Source organism: Genypterus blacodes, unplaced genomic scaffold (assembly GCF_046128005.1).
Source record: "Genypterus blacodes isolate CSIRO-AG114 ecotype Tasmania unplaced genomic scaffold, CSIRO-AGI_Gbla_v1 ptg000106l_1, whole genome shotgun sequence".
Taxonomy (NCBI): Eukaryota; Metazoa; Chordata; class Actinopteri; order Ophidiiformes; family Ophidiidae; genus Genypterus; species Genypterus blacodes.
The window spans coordinates 1,190,554-1,216,400 of NW_027466910.1; the positions used below are offsets into that span (position 1 = coordinate 1,190,554).

Below are 25,847 nucleotides of genomic sequence, written 5' to 3' on the forward strand. Positions count from 1 at the left end.
GATGCTTCACACTGGTAGAACAAAGATTGGTGCACACACACACACACACACACACACACACACACGATCACAGCTGTGACACCCAAACATCAGTAAAGAACATAAACAGTAGATTTCCTCACATGCTGGTAGTTGATCGATGCTATAATCCCATCCAGGTGTGCAACCAGAAGTGAAAGTGTTCTCCCAGGCTGAAGCAGCACCGCAGGTCTCCGTGTGTGTTCTTGTACTGTGCCACATACACACACACGCACTCACATAACCCAGGATCATTTGTGTTCAGTCATAAAGACTCCTCACTAACAGCCTAAACAGCCGCAGCGGCCCGATACACTTGAATTATTCTGATTGTAAATTCACATGACTGGACAGAAGGACTTGAACTGAAGTGCACAACGAAATGCAGCCTACAGATGAAGAAGATGAAGTGTTTAAGACGGAGGAAGGGATTATTGAGGTGTGTGAATGCTGAGATCATGCTTCCGCTCTGTCCAACAAACAACAGTTTGCACTATGGCACACCAAGAGAAAGGGTTGGTGGCTACTAAAGTTGTAAAAACTGATTTTGATACGTTTGCTAATTTGTATTGTATAACTATGCCAGTGTTTCCATTAGCAGTTGCCTTTCTGAACCACTGTTGGTGTAAAGCCACAAACTAGCAAGATAAAAGATGTAATACAGCAATTCTATATTCACTCGAACAAATAAAGTCTCTAGCTTGTTTGTTAACTTGTTTCCTGGACTACTTTCTTCTGTGTGTGTGTGTGTGTGTGTGTGTGTGTGTGTGTGTGTGTGTGTGTGTGTGTGTGTGTGTGTGTGTGTGTGTGTGTGTGTGTGTGTGTGTGTGTGTGTGTGTGTGTGTGTGTGTGTGTGTGTGTGTGTGTGTGTGTGTGTGTGTGTGTGTGTACTTTACTTTAGATATGGTCTGCTGCTTCACATTTGTGTGTTTCAGCTTCACAACACAACAAACTGAGTGACGACGGATGTGATGGCAATGCAGTGATTGAGCTTTCTTTATGTCTTTAACACATGGTGTAAACTGATAAGTTACATGGGCGACGTGTGTGTGTGTGTACCACATTACACCGGCTCCCTCCCATTCATTCCCTACATTAAGCTGTTTCCCTCTGAAAGGCCCAGATGATGAAAGTACCTCAGTCTAATAAGAGGATGCGACTCTCACTCATGACCTAGGTCCTTCAGCACTGAGTGGTTTCCTGGATGCGTGTCTTCCGCCCAGTAGAGGGCGAGCTGGGCTCTGCCCTCTGTGATCCACTTCCTCTCCCCACTGTGAGCTGGAAAGCTGCCATGATGGTTGCTTGCTCCAGGCCCAGAGTGGAGAGGATCCACAGAACTTCTCTTCCCAGTGGAGAAAGAGGAAAACTGAACCCGACTGAATGTCCTCCTGCTCCTCCTGCTCCTGCTGCTGCTGCTGCTGCTGGTGAGAGAGGCGAGTGGAGGCTAAGCTCTTTCATTTCCACTGTGGTGGAATAGTAAAGGTTAAATACTCACATTTGGCAGCTGTAGTCCAGTGTGTGTTCTGTCACCACAAAGCAGCTGCCAACAAACACAAAGCTCACCTATAATCTCTGGTGTTTATCCTTAAATCTCCTCACACATTACAGCACCTGGGGCCGCCATGCTTCCATCTGCTGTGGGACAATTAACACTGTTTCACTTTCTAACCAGTTTGTACGTATGAAGTCGCTTCTCCCAGATTTGATGTGTGCTTCACTGAGAATTGAGCGTTTAGATTCAAAAACAAAAAGGTTAATTGTGTCATAATGTCTATATCTACATTAAGTTCTATAGTACCACAACAATCCAGACTCTTAACTCTCCCAGCACCACAGTAGTTCTGATAAGGACTTAAACTGAAACTGACTGAAAACTGAACTGAAATCTTAGGCATTATGACTTAAAGTGATACGATGAGGAAACTTACATCTGTATCAGGTCAGGATGAGGTCATTTAATTTGTAAGCTTGTAAGTCTGTATCCTTATAGATTCACAGAACGAAGCATCATGAACCTGTGGAACACGTGGAACATCTTCTCAAAGCTCGTCTACTTGATGTTTAAACTTAAGTTAGACACAAATTAGTTCAGAATGCGACATCCGATGAGATTTGACCCTGAACCTCACATCAGTTCTGGACGCTGGAGAATATAAACCCACCTGTAGTTTACGTCTTGCTGAAGGTACGGACGCATAAGTGCAACCTGTTGTTGTTGTCACGGCGATGTCAAGCACGCAGTAATCGCTGCTGCCTCTTTGTTTCAGGCTTCTCCGAGAACAGGAGCTAGGAAACATTCTGACTGAGCATCGCTACATCTGTCAAGAGCGAGACCCTGGAGAACTGTATCCGCCAACGACATTCCGCCTCTGACAGGTGAGGAAGTGAGAGTGAGAGAACGGGAAGAAGGATGTTGGGGCGAGAGGGGGTGAGGGAGTATTCCAAGGCAGCTGGAGACCCCGTTATTGGACTGGATTCCTGTTGTGTAAGGTTAATAGAATTTGAATGGATAGAACCTGCATTCCTCTTCAGCTCCTCATTATTCAGTGAACAGCTGCATGAGAATGGGATAAAAACATATTTCTAAAGATGTATGAGGGTAGAGTGGACGTTCCATTGGTCTGTTAATGAGTGACGAGAGTATGAACATGGTCCGTTTTGAGTCTGTGGTTTGTGATGAGGTTCTCTATGGCTGTAGTCAGAGGAACCCATCTGTACATCCTGGTTTCCTTTAAATGGCACCTGATTTGTTGAATTGCAGCATCACAACGCAGCCGTGTGGCTTTGTTCTATAGTCGTCAGCACCATGATCTTTATAGAACTCCCTTACTAAGTCTACGTGGCAAATTGCGGGACCTTTACAGAGCTGATTGGTTTACCTTTGGAAAAAATGTTAATGGACGTTCCATTTGCAGCTCCGTTGAACTTTAGGACCCAAACACTGTCCAGAAAATAAGAGAAGCATTATGTTCTTATAAGAGCTGCCAGTATTCTATACCAGAATTTGAGGAGCAGCGTTTCTATCGCCACTAATTCTACAACAGCGCTTCAAAATCCCCCTCACATCTGGACAAAGGAGGGGATGCCCCTATCCTGGATGTGGTGCTGAGGCCATGGACACCGGGTGGAGGGGGGGGTGTGGGGGGAGGGGGAGGGAAAAGGGACTTGCCAGGTGCATCCAAAAACATCTGGAGGCTTAAACAGATGTGCAAAATGCCGTCTGTCTGGAGAAGTGTTGCTGCTAACAGATCCCTCTGTGTCAGAGGTTTCCCCGGACGACAACACGGTTCAGCAACTGTGATGATGACAGATGAAGTTGTCAAGGAGGAGAAAAGAAATGCTTCAGGGGAACAAGGTTGTTCGACAAATTCAACCCAAAAAATGCTAAAAGCCGAACTGAAAATGTCTTCACAGTGAGGGAACGAAGGAAAACCGCATCTTCTTACAAGAAACCAGTTTTGTCACCGTTACGATTTCCGCTATGGCATTTGTCTTATTAATCCGTTGTCTTCTGTGGTTAAAAATGTGTATGCAATCATTTTTGGCTACTTGTTGTGATACCATAAAAAGGGGACTTACAGGTCATAGGATGGAGCTTTGTGTGGATACTTCAGAGTGAGTGAGGATGGAGCCATTCCACCAAATTCACTTTGTCACAGTAACAAATCCTCCCTGTTATCCGTTAGCTGCTAGTTCAAGAAAGTCACAAAGTTTTGGTTTTAGCGACTGAAATGATGTCATCTTAACTGTCCGTCTTGTTTCTTTTGAACCATAAGCTAAGGAGGGTGAATATTGATCATGCATCAGGTGGACAGATAGGTATAGGTTGTTAATTTTGCTCTGTGTCTGTTGAACGTACAATTAGCTAACTGGTTTGTTAACATGTTAGCCAGAGTAAGCACTTATTATGTAATGAAGTGATTCAAACGCACCCCTGGGAGGCTGTCTGAGCTTATCAGTGCGTGATACTCAACATACAGTACGTGAGCCTCTGTATTCACATTGTGATCACTTATCATCACTTATCATCAACATGTCAGAGCAGATGACAGGTTGTTTGTGAAAATCTCTCATGGGTCCACAGAAAGCAATGAAAAGCAATAAAATCAGCCAGTCTGGGACACGATGAGGGCCAGATGTCCAGCTGCTGGACGCTGCCTGTCTTCACTCCTCACATGATTTATCCTTTCCGTCTGAATTCCACTTGCTTTTTCACTTAGGGATGAGAAATCATTATTCCTACCCCCAGACTGAAAGTCACCACTGGGAAACTATCTCGTGATTTATGAGCGAGCGAAGCTACTGGACGTTTGGAAATGGGATACATTTGGAGTTCCTTCCAGATATGTTTACAAAATGCTTCAATGTCAATGTTTGTTCACAGGGATGGGGTTAGGTGACAAGCAAAAAATGTGGCCCTCAGCCATCCAAGTCTCTGAGGCAGGGAAGCTCGGTCTCTCTGGGGACGGAAGGTTGACAGTGATGAAGAATAGATGTTCCTCTGAGGAGACTGAAGGAGGGCAGATTATGGAAACCTCCTGTCTGCTGCTAATGTGCCTATGTTCTTAACACAGACGGATGTAGAGCACTACCAGGTATGTGTCAGGCAGCAGGATAGACTCTGACATTGTACGAGTTACATTTATGATAGGATTTTACAGATTTCTACACAATTAATTTTACAAGAGGCTCTGAGTTGACTGACAGGCAGGAGTTTCCAGAATTGGGCCTTGGTGGATAGATTCAGGAGGCTGTCTAAACACAGGCTGACATTTATTAATATGGAAGGAAGTCTAACTTTCAAAAATGCTTCACAAATGTTTACAGCATATTAATTCAATATCAGCAGGTATTTATTAGAGCAGAGCTTTCGTGAGTTAAGGACGATTGGAAAGTATGGAGGCATTGTGGCTGAAAACCAACAAGGAGAGTGACGTGACCTGGAACACACCACTCCGTCTCTACCAGCTTGTGACTTGGCTTCCTTTCAACATTGCTGAGTCACTTTGTTTATGTATCCCTCCAAGTGCCATGTCTTGGAATATAAATCTCCAAACTAAACCTGGTCGTCTCGGTGACCTCGTTGCCGATGCCCTTGACCCATGAAATTGGACGTGGAGCAGCTGTAAATGCTCCTACACTTGCAAACCTGTGGCTTTGAGACACCCATCACATTAGTGGGTGCCTGGAGCCATTAAAAGAACCTGAGTGGGTCTGAGGTGGTTTGTCACAGCAAGACACCGCCAATTACCAGCTGAGAAGAAAAACTTTGATTTAATAGCTGCTCCCATGTGAGCGATGGTAGGGTTTAGGGTCTGAAGGTCCTTGATGAAGTCCTTCTGCCACTGGTGACGTTCAATGTTTGGTGACAGATTTAAAAAGCTTACAGGGACAAACCACAACACCTATCTCAGGAATACTTGTAGGTGATGGTCAGGGGCGTCTACTGTTTCTGGAACTTACATAGCCAATTGACCAATCGCAATGAATCACAGGTATGCAGTTGATATTAACTAAACCATATTACTCAGGTTTCAAGGAACGAGGATGTTTGCTTATGGCAGAAGGATGTAGAAGTGTCGGAACACTAGAAAGATCCAAAAATGTACCTAGAGTGAAGTGAGCATCGGTCAACTTCGAGAATTGTATTTCGAAATCGGGTATATCTATGGTGGCATCAATTCCCTTATGTATCACTTTTAAATGTACGTTTATTTTAGTTTCATACAGTATATCCATGTTGGCTTCTGTTTGTATGCCTCTTGTCAAACGTACCTGTACATCATACGTTCTCCTCCCTGTCCCGTTTCTAAACAGAAACAGGTGGCTCTTGTACCCGGGGTGCTCAGGGGGCTCAGGGTGCTCAGGGTGTTCAGGCTAAGGTACTGTATGTGACCACCTCTCACTGCAGGTCCAAAAATAGAGCGGGAATGGGGTTAAATATAGTTCATGTCATTTTAGTTTGGATTTGATGACTTTGTTAAAGTGCTGGGTTACTCTGCTGAGAGAGTGGCGTGCAGTTTCTGTGGCTGCTGAATACGACCCCAGAGGCCGTAACTCAGCAGATCACCGTAGTAACAGGAGGATAGATATGTCATGAGGCTGATGTAGGTAAGATGAGTATCTAATTATGAGGTTTGGATATTCCATGTTGCTATCCAAACAGGCTTGTTCCATTATTTAAGCCTTCATTCGTTCGCAGAAAATGTCCAAAACAGTCCAACAGGTGGTTTGAATGACAGCTGGGAAAATGAGCCATTGCTGACCTTTTAAACATTCTGGTCACATGGTCAAAAGATGATCATCAGTTAATCCTCCCTAATTACTCCGATATGTCCCCTGGGTGCCAGAGGCAGCATGTACGGGGGAAGATTCTGCTGCCGCGTACATTTCTGCTTACAAGCACTTGGGATACAGGCCTCCGAGAACAAGAAGGTTCAGGAGTTAACAGGAGTCTGTGTAGGAGTGAGGAGAAGGAGCTAACAGATGATGGGGCTGGGGGTCCTCACTGGCAGTTTCCCAGAAGCACTTTGCAGCGTTTTGGTCCTGCTGCAATGCTCAGGCCATCTGGGGGTTTACAGCAGAGGAAAACAAGACGTGTGCTGGGCTCTGACCTTTCCCTGTCCTAACTATAATATTATCATAGGAGGAGTGATCAGGTTGCACTTTTCCCTGTGGTGGGATTCAGTGTCCATATGAAAAGCTGCTGAGTGACAACCTGGTGTGGCCATAAGTATTCTCGCTAGCCCAGTGTGACCAAATGATACTGAACAATGTGACACAGTAAGGGAAAAGAGTTGCACAGCAGAAACACGTGGCACAAAGAGTCAAACTGTGGGCTGTCACCCTGTTCAACAGGACAACAATGATGTGTGCTAATGTCGGGGTCAGCCCTATATTCCCTCAGCCCAATGGTCCCACAGCCTTATGTTCCATCATTTCTAAGATTTTTTTCAAAATTAGGCCCTATGTTCCCTCAGCCCTGTGTTCCCTCATTTCTAATGAGGCCCTATGTTCCCTCAGCCCTATGTTCCCTCATTTCTAAGATTTTTTTCAAAATTAGGCCCTATGTTCCCTCAGCCCTATGTTCCCTCATTTCTAATAAGGCCCTATGTTCCCTCAGCCCTATGTTTCCTCATTTCTAATAAGGGTTAGTGTTAGGGTTAGGGTTGTCTAATCTTAGAAATGAGGGAACATAGGGGGCGTAATTTTGAAAAAAATCCCAGAAATGAGGGAACATAGGGCCTAATTTTGAAAAAAAATCTTAGAAATGAGGGAACATAGGGCCTAATTTTGAAAAAATCTTAGAAATGAGGGAACATAGGGCCTAATTTTGAAAAAATCTTAGAAATGAGGGAGCATAGGGCCTAATTTTGAAAAAATCTTAGAAATGAGGGAACATAGGGCTGAGGGAACATAGGGCTGTGGGAACATAGGGCTGAGGGAACATAGGCATGCTCCCCTAATGTCAACACAAAGCCTTAAAGCCTTCATTGAGTTGCCATCACTTCTCACTGCTTCTAGCCAAATGAATGAAAACAGATAATCCTACTTTACTATCCAATCTCTTCTCTTTCTTCGGGATCAAGAGAGCTGAGAGCTGAATTCACCTCTGAGCGCAGACAATCTCAATGTTCAGTTGCTACGCTACGCTACGCTAACAAAATGGCGTAGACTGATGTCTTTAGGAAGTGGCACCATAACAAGTCAGCACAGTGTCAAGAATTTGTTAAACTTTGTGGTTGAAATTACAGTGCAAATCTCTAAAGCACTCATGGCAGCCAGGGATTCTATACAACTATCTGTCAATGCTAAAGGCAGAGCAGCTGGCACTAATTGGGGGGGAAAAGAATTATGGATAGTAGCTGGCACAGGGAAGGGTTTATGCTCTGGAGCGTGCCAGCTGATACCCAGTCCAAATGTGCTGCAATGAGGCTTTGGGGTAGTGAGATACTCCAGCTAGGGGGGTCCAGTGTCACTGCGGCTTCAGGGGGGCCATGCCACAGCCCTTTATTACCACATCCTAATAGTAAGGAAAACGTTTGATTGGACCAAAACCCAGTAACAAATCCAGCTATGGAGTAAACATCCAGGTCCACAGCCACCTGCATGCTTAGTTGTGTGTCTTGTCGCAGTAGAGTCACCAGGTGTTCCTCTCACAGTTTGGATGGTGACTGGAGCTCTTTGTATGTTGATGCTTTGAGTGTTCAGCTCCCTCTCCCCCCCTTTGTACTCCGTCACATGTATAAACAAAATGATCTATTCAAGGTTTTTACAATGAGACCAAAGGACTACATGGAAAAATAGATTTATTATGTTACAGTCTGGTCATCGTTCATGCATTATTGTTGATGTAGAATAGTGTAGAGAGACCATGTGTACATTATTCTGGTTACTTGTACATTGTTCTTTAGGTACGATCACAGTAAAGGTGTCTCTGTTGCTCCCCTGGGGCTGTGCAGCATTGGTGTCAGGTATCAGGAGTCTCCAGAGGCCTGAACAGAGCTTTAGCTTCATCGTCTGTATTAGGGACGTCAGAAAGGTGCTGGAGAAACGGCCGTCCATGTATGCAGCTCCGCTCGCTTCCGCCCAGCTGCTTTTCCATCCGTAGAAGCGTTTCCTCCATGTCTTCCCTGTCCAAATGAGACGGGAGCTGACGGGCGAGTCGAACAGCTTCACCCTTTAAAAGAAACAGAGCCAAATGTTGAATAAATCAAAGAGAATCATCTCATCGCAGACGTCAGCGTGATGTTAGGTTGGTAGCCGTTCTCACTTGAAGGTAGTTTGTGACTTTGAGTGGCCGGCACTCCTTCACCGCCTGGGCCTTCCTGTGCAGCACCGCGGTCAGGATCTCCCTGAGGTCCTGCACGCCGAGGAAAGGCACGCAGTCTGCCATTGCTGTCACTTCCAGATGTCTCTCTGCTGACACGGGGCCTTGCCAAGACAAGCAGAAGATGAGGATTAATATACTCCAGACACTATTACTATCTCCAGGAAAGAATAATAAATAAATATTGTGGTTTACGGCAGAACGGAGGACCAAGGCAAACAAGGGAAAGGCCAAATGGAGTGTTAAACGACTAATACAAGCCCCAGAAGACTGGAAGGAAGCTGTCTTGTAGGGAGGAAGACTGATAGCTCTGCGTTTCATGAGGAAATACTGCAAATCACTCGCAATTCATATTTCTGATTTATGGCTTTGGATGCTAGATGAATTCAGAAGGGTAATAAACAATCTAGAGATGCATCCACTGTCTATTTGAGTAAATGTAACCAAAACACAACTTTACCTAAGGATTCTGATGCTTACTGTGGCATGTGGGTCACAATATTGACCTTAGGAATATGACAACACATTACAAAGTGTCTACATGTCGTACTCAGGTCTCTGCTGTTGTTCTTCCTCGTACACACGGAGGCACGTTCGGGAAATTCGGAAGAAATTGTGCATTGACACAGTTTAACACGGCGCTCCGTTCAGTCCCACACTCCCACTGTGAGCGGCACGGCCAAATTAAAATTCCTCTAATTTCCTAAAGGGCAACCATTGTCATCCCCTGAACATTTGGGAACAAACCCAGTGTGACATTACACTGCCGGGCCAAAGGCCAACGGCAACTGAGGCGACCCCGGGACAAACGACATGACAAGACAACCGGGTTTACCAAGCAGAGAGAGAACGCAGATTCTGGTTTATTGGTCCATTATGTTTATATGTTGAATGGAGACGGCTGTATAAAACTAATCTGAGGTCAAACATGTGCATAATGTGTATTCATGGTTAGTTTCTTCATTTATTAACCCTTGGAATCCCTGCTTAGTCACTGAATCTGCATACATCTACATCATGTTTCCTTGACTGTAATACAGAAGTCATATTTAGACCACATTTCTTTATCTTTGTCCTTTAAAATGTAAAGTTCTACACGTTATCAAAGGATTTGTGGGATTCTGCCTTGTTCTAAACTAATCCAACACACAGCAACTCTGTCAGGAATAAGAACCTGTAATCCAGTTACTGGGAACTCTAGCTTTGACATTTGGAGATGATTGGTGAACTCTGGCATTAATGACTACGCAGAATTGTTCTTCAAGTGAAAAGCGTGTGTTCCTTTGGAGTAATAGGATGTGTGTGTTACCAGAGTGTGTCAATGATGTGCAGCCGTATCGTTATGAAGGAGAAAGTGTGTGAGCTTCCAGGACGGTCTTGGTGAGAAGGTTATGGTTCAAATGCAATCTGACAGTGATTTACCCGCTGTGATTCTGATTTTAAAGCCGTTGGCCACGAGCCTGGGGTCAGAGAAGATGGCCCCTCCACTCAGCTCAGGCTCCTGTTGGTCCATGCTGCACAGAGCCTGAGTGTATTCAGCCCCCCCCAGATTCCTAGAAAGAAGAGACAAGCAGATGTTTAACATACTGTATGAATTGGAGACATTACATCACTTTATTAGAGACCTTGGTTTAGGATTTACTGCATTAAAAAGTCTCAAAATTCTCCATGTAGTTAAAAACTGAATGAGTTTGCATGAGGCATTTTGCTGATAGGAGAGAAGTGAGTGATACGTTACCCATCTGTTAAGTGTATAGGGTTCTGCAGACTCACTGCTGGGAGCGTATTATTCTCTACAAGTCTCTTAAACAGCAAGGCTTCCTCCACCCGAAATGGATTTAACAACATGATCTTTGGACCGCATAAAACGACCCAGGCGCTCTGAGAGGCCAGCCGGTTTACAAGACGGAGGCCCCGCGGCGCTGAGGTGCTCTGGGACGAGAGGCGTTGAAGCCGCAGCCGAAGGGAAGCCATGTCGCAGGGGAGGGGCTGTGAAGGTTTGGGTGCGGGGCCCTTTGGCTTCTTCTGGGGCCGAGCGGTGAAGAGCTCATCCAGCAGCTGCTGGTTGGAGAGCGGGGCTTTACGTTTCTGGCCGTGCTTCGGAGTGCCGGGACCGAGGAGCCTCTCTCCCTCTTTGTCTCCTTTAGCTGAGGCCAGTCTGATCTGCTGCTGGTGGTTTTCCTGCTGCTTTGTCGCCTTCTCTTCATACCTGCAGAGTTCAACCAAGTCTTTATGAGTGACCAGAATAGTGGCGATCGTATCAGAAGCTATTCCGAGACGGCATGTTAAGTTACAAACCAAAAAAGCTTTATCACTTCTACGTGACCTGCAGACTTTACTGGGTACACGTGTACGATCCAGCCCTAACCAAACACACACCGCTGCTATAAAGCCTATTTCTGTGAGGCCCGGAACAGCCCGTTCATATCCAGCCGCCTATAGAGGAGCTCAGTCACCTCAGCACCTCAGGAGCACGTTCAGACTTTGATCAGATTCAGGATTCTGGACCGAGCCGTCCCTCTCACGTGCTCGGATACCTGGACGCAGGGTTTCCTCACCGACGCACGCTTCCATACACACTCACGGAAGAAGAAGCTTAAAGAAGCGGTTTCTTGTAAGTCTAATTCCTAGAAGTGCTGTGCCACTTAACAAGTGGCGTTGAAAGGAGCCAAGCCTCTGCCGCATCTGATTTCATGTAGCAGATAGCGGTAACTCTAGGCAGGATTCATAACAGATGGCTTTTTCCATACACTCCTCCATACCTTATATAAGGCCCCGGGTTCTGCTGATACACATTTTCCAACCTTGCAGTTACCTTCAATATGCAGCGATTGCACGTAATTAGGTGGAAGCGCTCTCACTACAGTGTAATGCTGTTGTTCCATGATGCCAGTGGCTGATGCTGAGTGGCTGATGCTGAGTGGATCGGTGAGAGCAGATCAGGAGATGGCAGTTTGTGCTTCACTGGATCTGGATGTTGTTAGAAGTTATTAATGGGCGGGCGATCGGCTCAGATCTCTATTTGCTATATGAGTTAGGAGGCAGTGTGCATGGCGCTCTGCTCTCTGGACGGTTCATATGTTGTGTTCTCTGGTCTTACACACTCTGAGGACACCAGAGGACAGAGGACACACCAGAGGAGCACATTCATCTCTTTGACTTCCATCCATCCTCCCTCTTACCTTCATGATCCTTGGACTCTGAGGGGAGCAAAGGTCAAACACAAAACCTGGAAACAAGAAGTTAGAATGTCCAGATATTGAACGATGGCTAAGGTCCCTAACCATCCCATCGTGACACTCGACTACAATTCAATCTTCCACTTATTTAAGACCGCTTTGACCGTCAGTGCTGCCCCGTGTCTAGACCAGAAATATAAAGAAGTTCAGGCCGTCTCAAAGTTTAATTTATGACCTTAACGTTGAGCTTATATTGAATTGTGATTTGTGTGTCTGGACGGACACTTTGCCTCAAATCAGGGAGGACATCTCATCAGGCGTCACACCTGTTTTACTGCGGAAACCCAGTTAGTCACAGTTGTCTGGAAAACAGAAACACAGCCCCAATCAACAACATTTCCAGGCGATGCTCTACACGTGCAAACGTCAGGTCAGACTCCTTCCCTCTGTCCCTCCCTCCCTCCCTCTCGCTCTCCCTCTGTCTCTCAGCCTTGCAAATAACAAGAAATGGAAACAACTGCTAGGAAAGGTGAAGGTCTGGAAACTCACTTCTTACGGTCTTCCTCCCTCAGAGTTTTCCAGCGCTCGTGAAGCACGATGCTGATATCCTGCAGGCTGGCTGTGGGATTCTCCCTCAGGACCTGGGCTCTGGCCTCCTTCTCGAACAGGGCGACAGGAGACAGCGGTGCCCTCATGACGCGGTTGTTGATCAGGTCGTAGGCCGTCAGCCCCGCTCGCTTCTCTGTGATGACATTGAAGGTCTTTTTATTGGAGCTGCTCTGAGCTTTGACCTCGTCTGTGTGGAGGTCACTGCGGCCCGGCTGATGGAGTTTCACCGGCTGCAGGGGTTCTCCTGATGCCGGGTCTCTAAAAGCCGTTCCCTTGCTCCAGCTCTCAGCCGTTAACTGGTCTTTGTCTGCGCTTAGCTCTGCATGGTCAACAAGTCTCTCATGTGACTTGTTTGCTGGGTGCGTCTCTGTTGTTAGGGAGCTCTGGGTCATTTCATCAGCAAAGAGGGAGAAGCTTGACTCGGCTCCACCTGGGATGTGGTTGACGATCCAGTCCTCTGCGATAGAGGAGGACGAGCTGCTGTTTGTGGTCAGGTGGTGCGGCGACACCTCGGTGCTTTGCGCTGCGTCTCCGTGTTCAGTTGAAGCTCTGGGGTTGCTGCCCCTGTGGTCAGCAAGGCCGTCGTCCCTCACTTGGTCCGATGGTGGCTCAGCAGGATTAGGGGGCAAAGGAGATGCATCCTGGCCGAGCTGAGTCCCAGTTGCGGGCTCCTTAGTTGGCCGATAGCCATAGAGGGAAACCAACAAAGCCTCCACTGCCGTCAGCACAGCCTCCTGGATCATGGAGGACAAGATATGATGTCATCTGACAGCTACTGAAAGAATCTGTTACCTGTTGGACATTTCAAGTTTCCATACTATCCAATACTCTGTACAGTAGAGACGTGGGAGGATGAGAAGTAATCAATATTGTGTATCTTCCTCAGTGCAGGTTGTCAGCCTGTATTTTTGAGACGGTGGTTATTTGAAGGTGTGTCTATTGTGTCGAGTTTCTTCTGAGAGTCAGTTATTATTATTCAAGCATGTAATCACACACACACAACACATGTAGTTCATTGTTCCATAGGTTTATATTATGTGTTATAATGTGATGCTTCAGCTTGTTGGACACACACTCATGTTCACATCCTACCTTGTCATGAAGAAGGACTTGGGTCTTGTCTGGTGTCAGGTTGACGTCCACAGAGGAGGGTGACACCACCATCTTCAGCATGGCATTGGGGTAGCGGTTTCGGGCGGAGTCGTCTGGGTACTGAGCGCTGTAGTGCTGACGCAACAACTGATGAGCGATCACAGCATCCAGGCACAACAAAGACAGGAAGAGAGACAGAGAGGACAGAATGAGACGACACAGAAGCTGAACTGTAAACCGACTCATCCTGAAGCCTTTACCTTCATGATGTCTTTGTGCTGGACAGGCCGGTCATTGATAAATATAAATGTTTTGTCGTGGCTGGTGGAGCTTGTAGAGGAGAGATCAGCTCCAGGTTTAGGAAGAAAGCCGTCCAATAAAATCTAAAACAACAAAAGAAAAGAATTATTAGGAGATGTAAAGGAGATGAGCACAGGGCCATCATCATCATCATCATGTCACATGTTCAGTGATGAAGGAAGGACGGAGGTGAAGAGCAGAGGTCCTGAAATGAGAGCCTGTTCTAACACTCAGCACGCCTTGGTAAAGAATTTCAAATTAACAGCGGCACAGCGGTGGGCTGGCATCGAGCCACCGGGCCAGACTTTTATCTGAAACTTTAATTACTGCTCTCGAAAACCTGGACAACGGGGTTTTACGTTACATACATTTTACTGCTACAGATCAGTCAAGGCGTTGTTTTGAAGCGGCGAGTGACATAGCTGATGAGGCCGTAAAGTCTGGATCTGCTTTACTGTACGCTGCCACGACGTCACCGAGGTTCATCCACACACAAATCTGCTCCTTTCAACTCTTCGCAACTTTGTCTTGTGAAAATAAAGATTCATTGAATTGTAAAACCAAACCAAAGTGAGACGTGCGTGATGGCCGTTCTCCTCGAATTCCACCTGAAGCAGAAACTGTTTAGTCGGCGTAAAACTGAACGACTGCAATTCCAATTTCGTCATCAGAATGTCAGCTTGTAAGAAAGAATGGAAAGCTGTTAATGTTGTACAGATCGTAATGTAATGAGGGTGAATGGGTCGCAGGTTTTTCCACGCGGCCCCGAGGCTCATTATTACCACAGACGCACGCCAATGAAGTTCATAAACGCGCTGCGCTGCTTTCTCAGGTCGGGGCACATGTGCTTCCCTCTACCTCTGCTCATTAGGGTCACTTTATGAGAGCACGAGCGCCACCTTTGACCCCGAAAGGCCACGGCTTCGTGTCGACCCGCTGCCAAAAACCAGCGTCACGTACGCGTACGCCCACGCCCCTCGGTGAGGCCCCGACGAGGTCGTCAGCCTGGTTTCTGTGATCCAAGAGCTTTGGTCTTGGGGGACGAAAAGAGGAGGCGAGAAAGGTGAAAGGTCAGCCTCATAACCGGGCACCAAATAATAACAACAAAGAGGAAAATGTGTTAGAAAGGAGGTTAAAAGGGTTCTGGCTTCATATCTGTCAGAGCAGATTAGCTGGGAGTCTGACAGCAGGTATGAACCACAGCACAGATACACTCAGTGAGCACGGTAAAGCTGAAATCACCAGAGAGAGAGAAGGGCACGGGCAGAGCGGCCCGTCCACCAGCTGACCACGTTTACTGGCCTGAGACCAAGTGTTCACGATTATTAGTTATTGTTAGTTATATTATTAGTTCACGAGGTTATGAGAGCTTGGCCAACAGGAACATGCGTGTAGAAAGCCGTGTCATGTAGATCAAATATCTAAATCACTCACAAAACAATCCCCGGTAGTAGACGTAGGTTTTTGTATCTCCTGTTTCAATTTTGGGTCAATTGTCACAAAAACTTTGACTTGAGGCGACTGTAAACAAACTTGGTGGACATGTGACCTCACAACAACAATGAACCGGATGGATGGTGGCGCTATGACAACAGATAATGTTAGTTAGTTTAACTTTGTGAGCGGCAGAGAGACAAAGAGATAATTGGAGTTCTGTTGTCGGAGCAAATGCTTGTCGCAATAGTTCACTTAAATCAAGACAAAAGCTGGAGCAGTATGGAGGAGTGCAGGAGGTGCGTGTGTGTGTGTGTGTGTGTGTGTGTGACACGTGGGAAGCCGTCTCTCCACACTCTCTGCATCATTTCTTATAAAAGTTCAACGTAACTGTATCCAGCTGAGTAATAGTCCAGGTGGAACGGTAAAAGTAACGTGAATGTGAAACCCAAACCTGTGCAGTCAAATGAGATCTGAACTTTGACCCATTTAAATGACATCACCTTCGTGGCTTCTATAATGTGAAGGGATTTGGGCCACCAGTGATTGATGGATGGAATTTGAAGGGGTGAAGTCTTAACTTTGAGTGTGTGTGTGTGTAAAGATGTAACTCCTTTACTCCTGAACCTAAACAAACACAGATCTGGTGCTGACTGGATTCTAACCCACAGCCTGTCAGACTCTGGTAACCGTTGGAAACCTGCAGATATTCACTTGCGAAACGCCTAAAGGACTTTTCCATTTTTTTTCTCTCATCTCTTGCATTTTTCCTTTCAGCTAACCTCTGGTTGCTCCTGGCGATGGTGGCAGGGGATCAGGTTTGCAACAGCGCCGGACCCCAGGGTGGCCATGAGGGCGCTTCTGTGATCGGGAACCTTTGCTTTCTGCCAGAACGCCACCTGGAACCAGAGGACAGAGTGTCATGGAGCCTTCATCAGGTAAAGGCAACACACTGTCTCTGCCTCTTCCTCATCTTTGTCTCTTTACAGTCTGTCTCATCTCCACACACACACACACACACACACACACACACACACACACACACACACACACACACACACACACACACACACACACACACACACACACACACACACACACACACACACACACACACACACACACACACACACACATTTAATCAAGAGGGAATAACTGCGGTACAATTAGAAAGGCAGAGTTTGGAAGCACATAATACAATAGCGCCGACTCCAAGTCATGTTAAAGCTTCCAAATCATCCCAAAACACTTGTAAGGTCTGGAATGCTGCCAGCCGTGGGCCGGGCGTGCAGTTTGTGTGTGCAGCAGGGAGTATATCTTCTGAGTGTTGATTTCTGAGGGCATGCACTCTGCAGCCGGGCATGTCTCAGCTATGAAATCTGCTATTTGGCACATGTGGACGGATCACTCCTGTAAACAGTTCCTGAAGAAGCTGTGAAACGTGACACGGGCCGAAGAGCAGAGTTCGAGATACACGATAGGGCCAGGCCAGTGCTGATCGCAACAAAATGGGGGCATCGTCCTCATCATCCGCCCCATGACACGTTCAGAATGGATTTCCATAAAAGTGATATTTTGGTCGTGTGCCTGCCTCCTACTGGTGGACAGGCTGGGACGCCGTCCAGGGAAGAACCCATCAACACTGGGGACAGGCGGCCTGATGGTGGCGCTGTGATTACTACTCAGGGTCATGATCACGAGCTCATCAATAACCTTTAACATTTCACATCATTGAGGGGGTGGGAGTCAGAATTACAGGGACGCTCTGCCTTCTCGTCAGTTTGAAGATGATAATAACTGAAGAAAATGAATTATAAGAGCTGTTGTTTCATTCTTAACAAATAGGACATTACATGGAAATACAGTGGTTTGCTTTGGTGCTGCTGAGGTTCCATCCCGGTTCTAATGGGCAGACAACTTTAAGTGTGTTAAGATGAGTTTTGGACATTAAAGAATGTCTCAGTCAAACATTATATGAGCTCCTGTTCAGGCTCAATCTCATGTTGTGTGATCCATCTTCAGTTATAATGTTCTCTATAGGCAGGAAACCAATCCAATCAGGATTCTAACAGTGCATTACATTTTACTTAACACTGTTTTGTTTTCGATCTAAATCTGGTTCCTGTTGTTTGTAGCAAATAGATTTTAAAAAACAATTCTATCACTGAACTTTGCCACAAATGCAACACGATCCTCTACACACTAAAGACATGTCAACAGTAACTGAGCTCCCTCTGCTCATCTGAAGACAAGTGAGGACACCTTGTGGTTGCTTTCATACATACAGTGTGAAATGAGATGGAAAGTCTTTTTAAGAACAGATTTCTAAGACAATAACAGTGACAACCAGCTTACCTTGTTGTGAGTGAGTGTGAGCCGCAGGTCAGGCTTTATGATGGCGTAGGCTACGAGGACGTCCTGCACCTTCTTCACCTCCTCCTTACACTTCTTGGTGGAGGAGTAGTACTGCCTTCTCACCGGGAGATTCTTAAAAAGCTTCAGCACGTTCACTGTGGTGCCTGGAAAACACAAAGCTGTCAGTTTGCTGCTGACTGGGGCCGTTTGTTTTAGGATGACGGCGATCACTTCATCAATGAACAGCCACTTGCCTCGACCCAAATGAGACGGCTTCTGAGAGACGATGGTCCCTGTGCAGTCCAGTGTGTACTGGGTGCTGACATCATCCTCCTCTGTCTTTGTGGTGACAGCAACCTTCAGGAAAAGAATACAAAAGTCACATCAGCACTCTAAGAGAGGCGTTTAAAGGAAGAGTAGGACTGTATGAAGCTGAGCTGACCGTCGCTTAGTAACCCACCTTCTGTGCAATGAACGACTTTATTTCTTACCTCAGCCACGGCGCAGACAGAGCCCAACGCTTCTCCCCGGAAGCCGTACGTCTCCAGCCTCTCCAGGTCGTCGTGGCTGCAGATCTTTGAGGTAAAGTGTCTCACAGCCATGAAGGGAGTGTCTGCAGCTTTGACTCCGTGGCCGTTGTCTCGCACTTCTATCCGGTCAAGGCCGTAGTTCTCCTGCAAAGTGGGAAAGGAAAGTGCAGAAGTGAATATTACTGATCAAATAAATTCCAAACTTTGACATGTAATTCAAATACTTTACCAGTTTGACGTCGATGCTTGAAGCTCCAGCATCTAAGGAGTTTTCCACCAACTCTTTCACCACATTGACCACAGAGGTGACGACCTGAGAGCTGGACAGCAGGCGCACTGTGTCGGCTGGCAGCTGCTTCATGGTTTAATGCACCTGATGAAGCAAGCAATGAGGCGTTTCATTCATTTGAATGCATGCGGGTGGAGTGAAACGTGGGGGAATGTAAAGAAAAATGACATTTGACCTGTGAGCCTCGCATGACAAAATAACGCCATCGATTTGGATCTAATGTAGGTCCAATGTCATCACATTAAGGCTCGTTGTTGTTGTTGTTTGTGTTATGGGACAAAAGCTCAAACAGTCACGCTTCATCAATCAGACCAAGTGAAATCATACTAATTAGCGATTTGGTAGCATATCGCGTTGCAACCCGTTATTTACTTCCCTACGTGTTTTAGCCTCAATCAAAATATGCGCAACAGGAGAAAAGCTCGCTAAATAAAGGTGTTACTAATGCATGATACAGACCTGAAGGAAGCTTTCTGCAAGTAGTGATCGCGGGGTTTCTCACGAACAACAAACAAGGCGGAAATGACGTAGAGTTCGCGCCCCCTTGACTGATCTGTGATTGGTTAAAACTGAGAAGAGGGCGGTTCACAAAGCGGACGCGTATTCTATGCATTGGAACGGCATTTGGCAAAGGTAGCGAAAGGATACACAGGTAAGTACATCCGCTTTTCATAATAAGGTGCAAAGTTACCGCAAGGATACAGAAGTGACAGTGTCCGTTTTTGAAAATAAGGTATTAACAGATAACGGGATACAAAAACTAAATTCAGACAATGACTTATATATTTGATTTCAAGACAAGTCTGACTACACACCAGCACTATTACTATGATTTCAAAGTTAAAGTCCCAGCTTTGGAGGTGAGATGGCTTGATAAGATGAAATTCACATCATCCATAAGTGTCTGCACTGTAAACAGTTAATGCACAGGCACATCATGTCTCCTGGTAAAAGCTCAGTTGCTGCTGACATCTGACTCCATTCTCCTCTGCTGAGTCTGTGGACCTTGGACCATTAGGAGAGTCCCAGCCACAGCTCAAACAGCTGACCTGATAGTCACCCTGGCAGACCGACCCAGCCATGGCCCCGACCCTTGCCCCAGCACAACACTGTGGTGGCAATTTCTGTTAAATAAGTTGTAAAGTAAGTTTAATTCAGCATTTTGACACTCAAGTCAATCAGACAGCTGGCGTTTCATACACACATTTATAGCTGTAAGGAAAGGGTGATAAGATGAGTTGCACATTATCCTGTACTGAGACAGAGAGGCAAAGAACAATTCAGGTCAGGCAAACAAGATTTATATGCTTCCTAATTGAAAAATAGAGTCATTAAGTAACAATAACATTTAGATGATAATGTTATTTAGGTTTTTGTCATATTGTACAGCTCTTCAACATTCCCTCAAGTTAGGCCTTAAAGTTCTACTGTATCTTTTATCGATACAAACTGACAAATCCACAGACATGTCATTGAAGAAATGGTGAATTGTATAAATGTGATTCTCAAGATTATCAGACGGTAAAAATCCAATTTTACCGATCACAAGTTACAAAATGTTGTTTGTGTTGCTCAACAGCCAACCAATGACTCATGAAGAGTGTCAGAGATTGATTTGACATTTGTAACCAGACACAGCCTATCTGAACAAACTGTGTGTTCAACAGATCAAAGGGTGTGTGTGTGTGTCTGTGTGTGCGTGTGTGTGATGCAGGAGGGTTGTAACTTCAGCACAAGGCTCTGCAGGTTATCTGGGGAGGTCTAGCCTTAAAGTCCGTGGCAGGCTGCCTCCTCACACCACTATGAGAGGAAACTAATGAAACAGCCAGCAGATGATTGAAGTGTGTGTGTGTGTATGTGTGCATATAGGGGGTGCGGGGGTGTTACATTAAGACAGCAGAGTGCAGAGGAGGTGAAAACCACCTTACACAGACGAGAGAAGGCATTTTGACACAAATACATGAAATGCTCAGAGCCATCTGACTGAGGAGGGTGGCAGCCTGACCTTTGGGACCTCCAATTAAGCAACAACACCCAACCTTAGGAGCACCACAGTGCAGCTTTGAAGTCATTTATTTATTCATTTTTACATTTCATCAACTCTCTTTTCGCAGCTATATATATATACCCATATACCGATCATGTGATGTTTGTGTATTAAACTCCTGCCTGAGGCCCTGGGGTTGGGTTAGGGTTAGTGATTTTTCAATCCTGTTAAACAAACATCACTGGCGATGAAACAGTAACATCTGAGTAGAGACGAAATACAAATATTTGCCACCTTAACTTCTCTGATGAATTTATCGGAGCTACTTTGTCGTTGTGTGTACAACAGATACAATCAGACACAACAATCATGAGAGAAACAGTGTATACTGAGTACATGTAACAGTATTTAGAAGATTGCATTGTGTGAAACTGCAAGTAAGTATTGTAAATGAATTGTGTTTGAAACTGAATTTTTGAAGGGTTGTGACGAATAAAGTGTTGTTGTTGTTGTTCTTCTTCTTCTTCTTCTTCATTTTGGGGGGATTCTGACACTACACTTATCTCATCAAACCTGACACGCAGGCTGAACTGTTTGATAACTTAGGAGCACGTTTAGCTCGTTGGGACACGGTTTGGTGGTGTAGCTGTAGCTGTAGCTGTAGCTTGATGACGAAGCTATACCACGTGACCTACAAGGGGCGACTCTTTAAACAGCCTGTCACATGACCCTGATGTCACTCTGTGCCGTGGTGTCGCTGCTAAAGTGTTAAATCATCGCGTAGGCAGCGCATTTAACGCAAGAAACAAAGAGAGAAGTTGTAACTCTCCCGTTAGCTGGACCCGCGCGCTGTAGCTTCACTTCTCTGCCCGCTGTTTGTTAACATTAGCTTAGCACAACATTCCCAGCCTTGCTACTTAGCTCCGTCCTGGGTGTTGTTTTGTGTTGTTTGTTGTATATAGATTTTGTTTTTGCGCCTAAGCATTCGGACGGAAAGCGGAGAACCATGACGCAGCTCGCTGGGGTCCAGTCATGGTTCCACGGAGGGATGTTTCTGCTAGTTTGGGGTAAGTGCGGCTAACCGGCTAACTGCGGTTGTTTGGGTAGTTGAGTGTTAACAGAGATAACTACAGATACATGTGCAAGATCTTCCTGCTAAAATGTCCTACAAACGACATTACTCACATATAACTCAGTGACGCTACTAACATATAACTGTAGCGACCATACACCGCAAACGCTACAATACATCCAACTACATCGCTACATCTTTAATGCAATGTCGTTTAAAATCAGCCAGACACACGGATGGTTGCTGTTTTGTTTATAAATCGTTGTATTTCTGTAATATATATTTTATAGTAGTTATAAACGCGGACGTGATGTGGTTCGTCGCGTGAGTTTAACTACGTCATCTGCCTCGGCTCCTTGTTTTGGATCAAGTTGGCGTCATTTCGTTTGAAACTCTGCTTCTGTCTGACTAAACAAACATGGAGGACTGCTGATGATGCAAGCAGTGATCCCAGAGCGGCTCCTCCGTTTCTGTCCCAGGTCAGGGACCGGACGGGGGGGTCCTCTGGTGAACCCGGGACCTCCGCTGAACCCGGGACCTCCGCCAGTCTGTCCCTGTACCGTCGTAAATTTAATAAACATAAAGGTTTAGGGTTAAATTTCACGTAAACACTCATCATATCATACATTTATACAGTAATGTTCCATGGATATACAGTGTATGACTGGAATGTTGGACTGGCCTGTTTAAGTTAGTAGTAGACGGTGTGACGGTGCTGTGGTCATGTTTTATTTCCTGACCTATTGAAATGAAGAGAAGGCACTGTGTGATCCTGAGGCTACAAAGGTCACACCGGCCTGTGAGTCCAGGCTGTAGAGCTTTGGGAGAGAGGCCGACCCCTGCACTCACACACTGATATATACTGTCTGCCCTCTGTCAGAGAGCAACGGGCACCTTTCCCTCTGTTAAGGCACAACAAACACTCAACTGATTCTCTTATTGACTGAACTCCTGCTCTGCTGTCTGCTCAGCTGCTGTCCTGCATCAGAGCTTTGCCTCTGTTGCTCCACTGCCAAGTGACCCAGGCAGGCCAGAGAGAGGGACCTACTCCATCAAGACCAGCAACGGAACCGTCTGTCTACTGGCACAAATGGGCCTCCAGCTCAACATCTCCTACAGCTCTGTCTCACAGAATAAGGTACACACACACACACACACACACACACACACACACACACACACACACACACACACACACACACACACACACACACACACACACACACACACACACACACACACACACACCAGCACCAGCCAACGCCTTGAATATTTTGTACCTGCTCAGTCATTTCAGGTATGTTTACAATTCAAAACCTGGAGCTAAAGGAGTGGAACAAGACGATCCTCTAGCTCAGGCATTTACCTTTTCTGAACTCAGCAGAAACGACCGCAGTAAATGTGGTGATCCTCATTGCCAATATGTAATCTGTACCATCTGTGATTCCTAAGTGTTGACTGGAGACCCTGACTGTCCTGTTGTGCATTTTCAGACCGTGCATGATGTAATGAACATCCAGCCCAACATAACCAATAGCACTGGATTGTGTGGGGGCGACAGTGCCACCCTGGTGATCACAGGAGGCGGGGACAAACTCAACCTCACCTTTCTCTTCGCCTTGGTAAGCCGCTGCATCTGCCGTCTCTCATTTCCAACTGTTTTTGCTAACCTAAGCTGCCTCCTGAGTGTTTAGCAGGCTTTTGGAGCTTCATGCTGTATTTACTGAGACAGCCTCTAGATGGCAGCAACACTCTGAAGTGGACTGCTTGCTTGATTGAGGTGTTATTGTTTTCTCCAGAATGTCACATCCCTGAAGTATCACCTGGGTGGACTGTTCCTGTCTGCAGAGAAGCCGGACATGAAAGGTGAGTCCACTCTAACGTCTGCTGGGAACCTGGAGCCAAGGATCACCGATGATGCCTGTGCTCCATTCATCTTTACTGCTTAGAGCTTCTTCCATCTTTCATTCTCATCTTTATTTCTGCTGCTTCACATTCAACACCGAACAACATTCCCTTCCTCTCACTCCTCCCTTTGTTATTCTCTGTGTTTTGCCCCAGAGCCCTTTGCAGCCCACAACAACAACCTGGACTACCTGCGGGGCACCCTGGGGCGCTCCTACATGTGCCGCGAGGAGCAAACTCTGAACGTGGACCCGAGCCTCACCATCAACACCTTCCAGCTGCAGGTGCAACCCTTTGGTGCCACTGGAGATGACTTCGGAGAAGGTATAGAGTTTTGTTTTGAGATGGAATAGGACGTTGTCACCGCCTAGGAGATTGTGATAACACGCTGTCGCTCTCTCTGTCTCAGCCGAGGAATGCCAGCTGGATGAGGACGACATGTTGATCCCGATCATAGTCGGGGCAGCTTTGGCCGGTCTCGTCCTCATCGTGCTCATGGCTTACCTCATCGGCAGGAAGAGGAGCCACGCTGGCTACCAGACCATCTGAGGTGGCTCGTCTCTCGCATGACGCCGGCGCTATCCCACCCTTGCTATTAACCACGGTTTTATCAGAAGTAACACACTACCCGCCCCCTCCCCCCCGCCCCCATGCCAACTCATTCCCCTCCAGTCCCATCGTCCTTCTGCTCCCGGCCCTTCTGTGTTGTGCACCTTCTTCCTTCATCGACCCTAGAACAGGTCCATATCACTTAGTTGGTTCTGTTGGAGGTCTATGTGCTTTCTGACGCGACTCTGTGTTTTGTAGAAAAAGGGAGTGATGAGATTGTAATGGAATGAGGGAAGAACTCTTGGCTGGTACCACAGAAAGAAGGAATGGAAGGAAGTTGGTCATATGAGCCATTAGGTCACACGTCAGGTGTTCCACTATGTTGAGTTGCTTTGCACCATGCAGGCCTCAGACTGTATGTACTAATGTACTATTTATGATTTTTGGGAAAGGAATTGGGATGAATTGTCTGTTGAAGAGTAGCTACTGTAGCTTTGTTTTGTTATTTTTGGTAGCTGTTTTAGTTGTCTTGCCATTCATAAGCTGTTTGTTACTGTAAAGGGAAAATAATTGGCTCCACTTCAGATGGCAAAGACCCTCGACATTTTACAATACAACTCCATCTATATCTGGGGAAGTTTGGCAGAGGGCGCTGTTACCACGACTGCTCCACAGCACATTTACCGCTAATAAGATGGGTGAAGACTTCACTTACATGTTGTCACTCATTAGATTCAGCTGGTAAATTGTACACACATACACACATACACACATACACACATACATACATACATACATACATACATACATACATACATACATACATACATACATACATACATGCATACATACATACATACATACGCACAAGAGGAGTGGCTAAAGGAAACTGAAACAGGTTAGGTGTTGGCTGAGGTGGATGGAGACGCTCAGGACGTCGCTGCAATCAGTGAGCTCATGATACGTTTAGGTTTCTTACAGCTCACCGGGTGGTTTTTGTTGTTTTGCCTCTAATAGGAGCTCACCAAGTATGTTTGCTAACTGAAGGGAAAGAGTTTGCACTGAAGTCCCGAGACAAAAAGCCAAATTTAACCGCTCCAAACGGCCAAAACGCCCCGGCCCAGTGTTCATCAGTGCCTTCCCAGCTGTGACATGGATGGGACAGAATTCAAGCCGACACCGCAGGGGGTCGTCCCTCACTCACCCACTGACACGGTCTCTCTCTCTGCTGCCATGTTAGAGGCATGGTCATCATGTCTCTCATAGCCTTCCTGTACTGTTACTACCATAGATCTGCTTTGTTTGATGTGACAGAAAAAGTAAAATGTTGTGTTTCTCATTAATTACTGTTTCGTGATTTGTTATGGTTTTAATGGAATATTTGAGCTGTTTTCTAAAGGAAAAGTCAATAAATGTAAAAGAACGAGGCTGTGAGTTTTTTTTGCATTCATTCAAGCCTGTGGTTCCGTTGCTTTCCTTGATTGAACATTTACCGGCTGGCCAAAGTTTGTAAACAAACGCCACGCGCTTGCAAACTGTTAAGCGATTGGTTAGATTGGAGCAGGAAGTGACGTCTTTACCTGGATAAAGCTTCTGTCTTTACTCGCCCGGACAAAATCACAAACAATCTAAAATGGAGCAGCAGCGCCGTGTGAGCACCGGCGCTTTGCTTGCTGCTGTCTTGTTGATTGAACAACA

At 46.1% G+C, this 25,847-nt stretch overlaps 2 protein-coding genes across 2 annotated transcripts; one reads left to right on the forward strand and one right to left on the reverse strand.

The window, feature by feature from the left end:
- Window positions 1–8,321: 8,321 nt before the first annotated feature.
- On the reverse strand, window positions 8,322–19,149 carry pms1 (PMS1 homolog 1, mismatch repair system component). Its single transcript, XM_076160585.1, has 13 exons — window positions 19,096–19,149; window positions 18,577–18,720; window positions 18,309–18,491; window positions 18,072–18,174; window positions 17,818–17,981; window positions 16,245–16,361; window positions 13,989–14,111; window positions 13,729–13,875; window positions 12,577–13,370; window positions 10,587–11,057; window positions 10,271–10,401; window positions 8,792–8,952; window positions 8,322–8,698 (listed from the first exon to the last, which is right to left on the reverse strand). The coding sequence occupies exons 2-13, from the start codon at window positions 18,706–18,708 to the stop codon at window positions 8,489–8,491; spliced, it is 2,736 nt and encodes a 911-aa protein (XP_076016700.1). The 5' UTR covers window positions 18,709–18,720; window positions 19,096–19,149; the 3' UTR covers window positions 8,322–8,488.
- Window positions 19,150–21,323: 2,174 nt separating this feature from the next.
- lamp1b (lysosomal associated membrane protein 1b) lies at window positions 21,324–25,576 on the forward strand. Its single transcript, XM_076160554.1, has 6 exons — window positions 21,324–21,690; window positions 22,667–22,833; window positions 23,189–23,317; window positions 23,495–23,561; window positions 23,757–23,924; window positions 24,010–25,576. The coding sequence occupies exons 1-6, from the start codon at window positions 21,630–21,632 to the stop codon at window positions 24,147–24,149; spliced, it is 732 nt and encodes a 243-aa protein (XP_076016669.1). The 5' UTR covers window positions 21,324–21,629; the 3' UTR covers window positions 24,150–25,576.
- Window positions 25,577–25,847: the final 271 nt, after the last annotated feature.

Coding starts and splice junctions, on each gene's coding strand:
- pms1 (XM_076160585.1), bottom strand. CDS start 18,708: ATGAAGCAGCTGCCAGCCGACACAGTGCGCCTGCTGTCCAGCTCTCAG. Junction 18,492..18,576: donor CAAGCATCGACGTCAAACTG/GTAAAGTATTTG, acceptor CCCACTTTGCAG/GAGAACTACGGCCTTGACCG. Junction 16,362..17,817: donor TCACACTCACTCACAACAAG/GTAAGCTGGTTG, acceptor CTCTGGTTCCAG/GTGGCGTTCTGGCAGAAAGC.
- lamp1b (XM_076160554.1), top strand. CDS start 21,630: ATGACGCAGCTCGCTGGGGTCCAGTCATGGTTCCACGGAGGGATGTTT. Junction 21,691..22,666: donor GATGTTTCTGCTAGTTTGGG/GTAAGTGCGGCT, acceptor CTGTCTGCTCAG/CTGCTGTCCTGCATCAGAGC. Junction 23,318..23,494: donor TCACCTTTCTCTTCGCCTTG/GTAAGCCGCTGC, acceptor TGTTTTCTCCAG/AATGTCACATCCCTGAAGTA.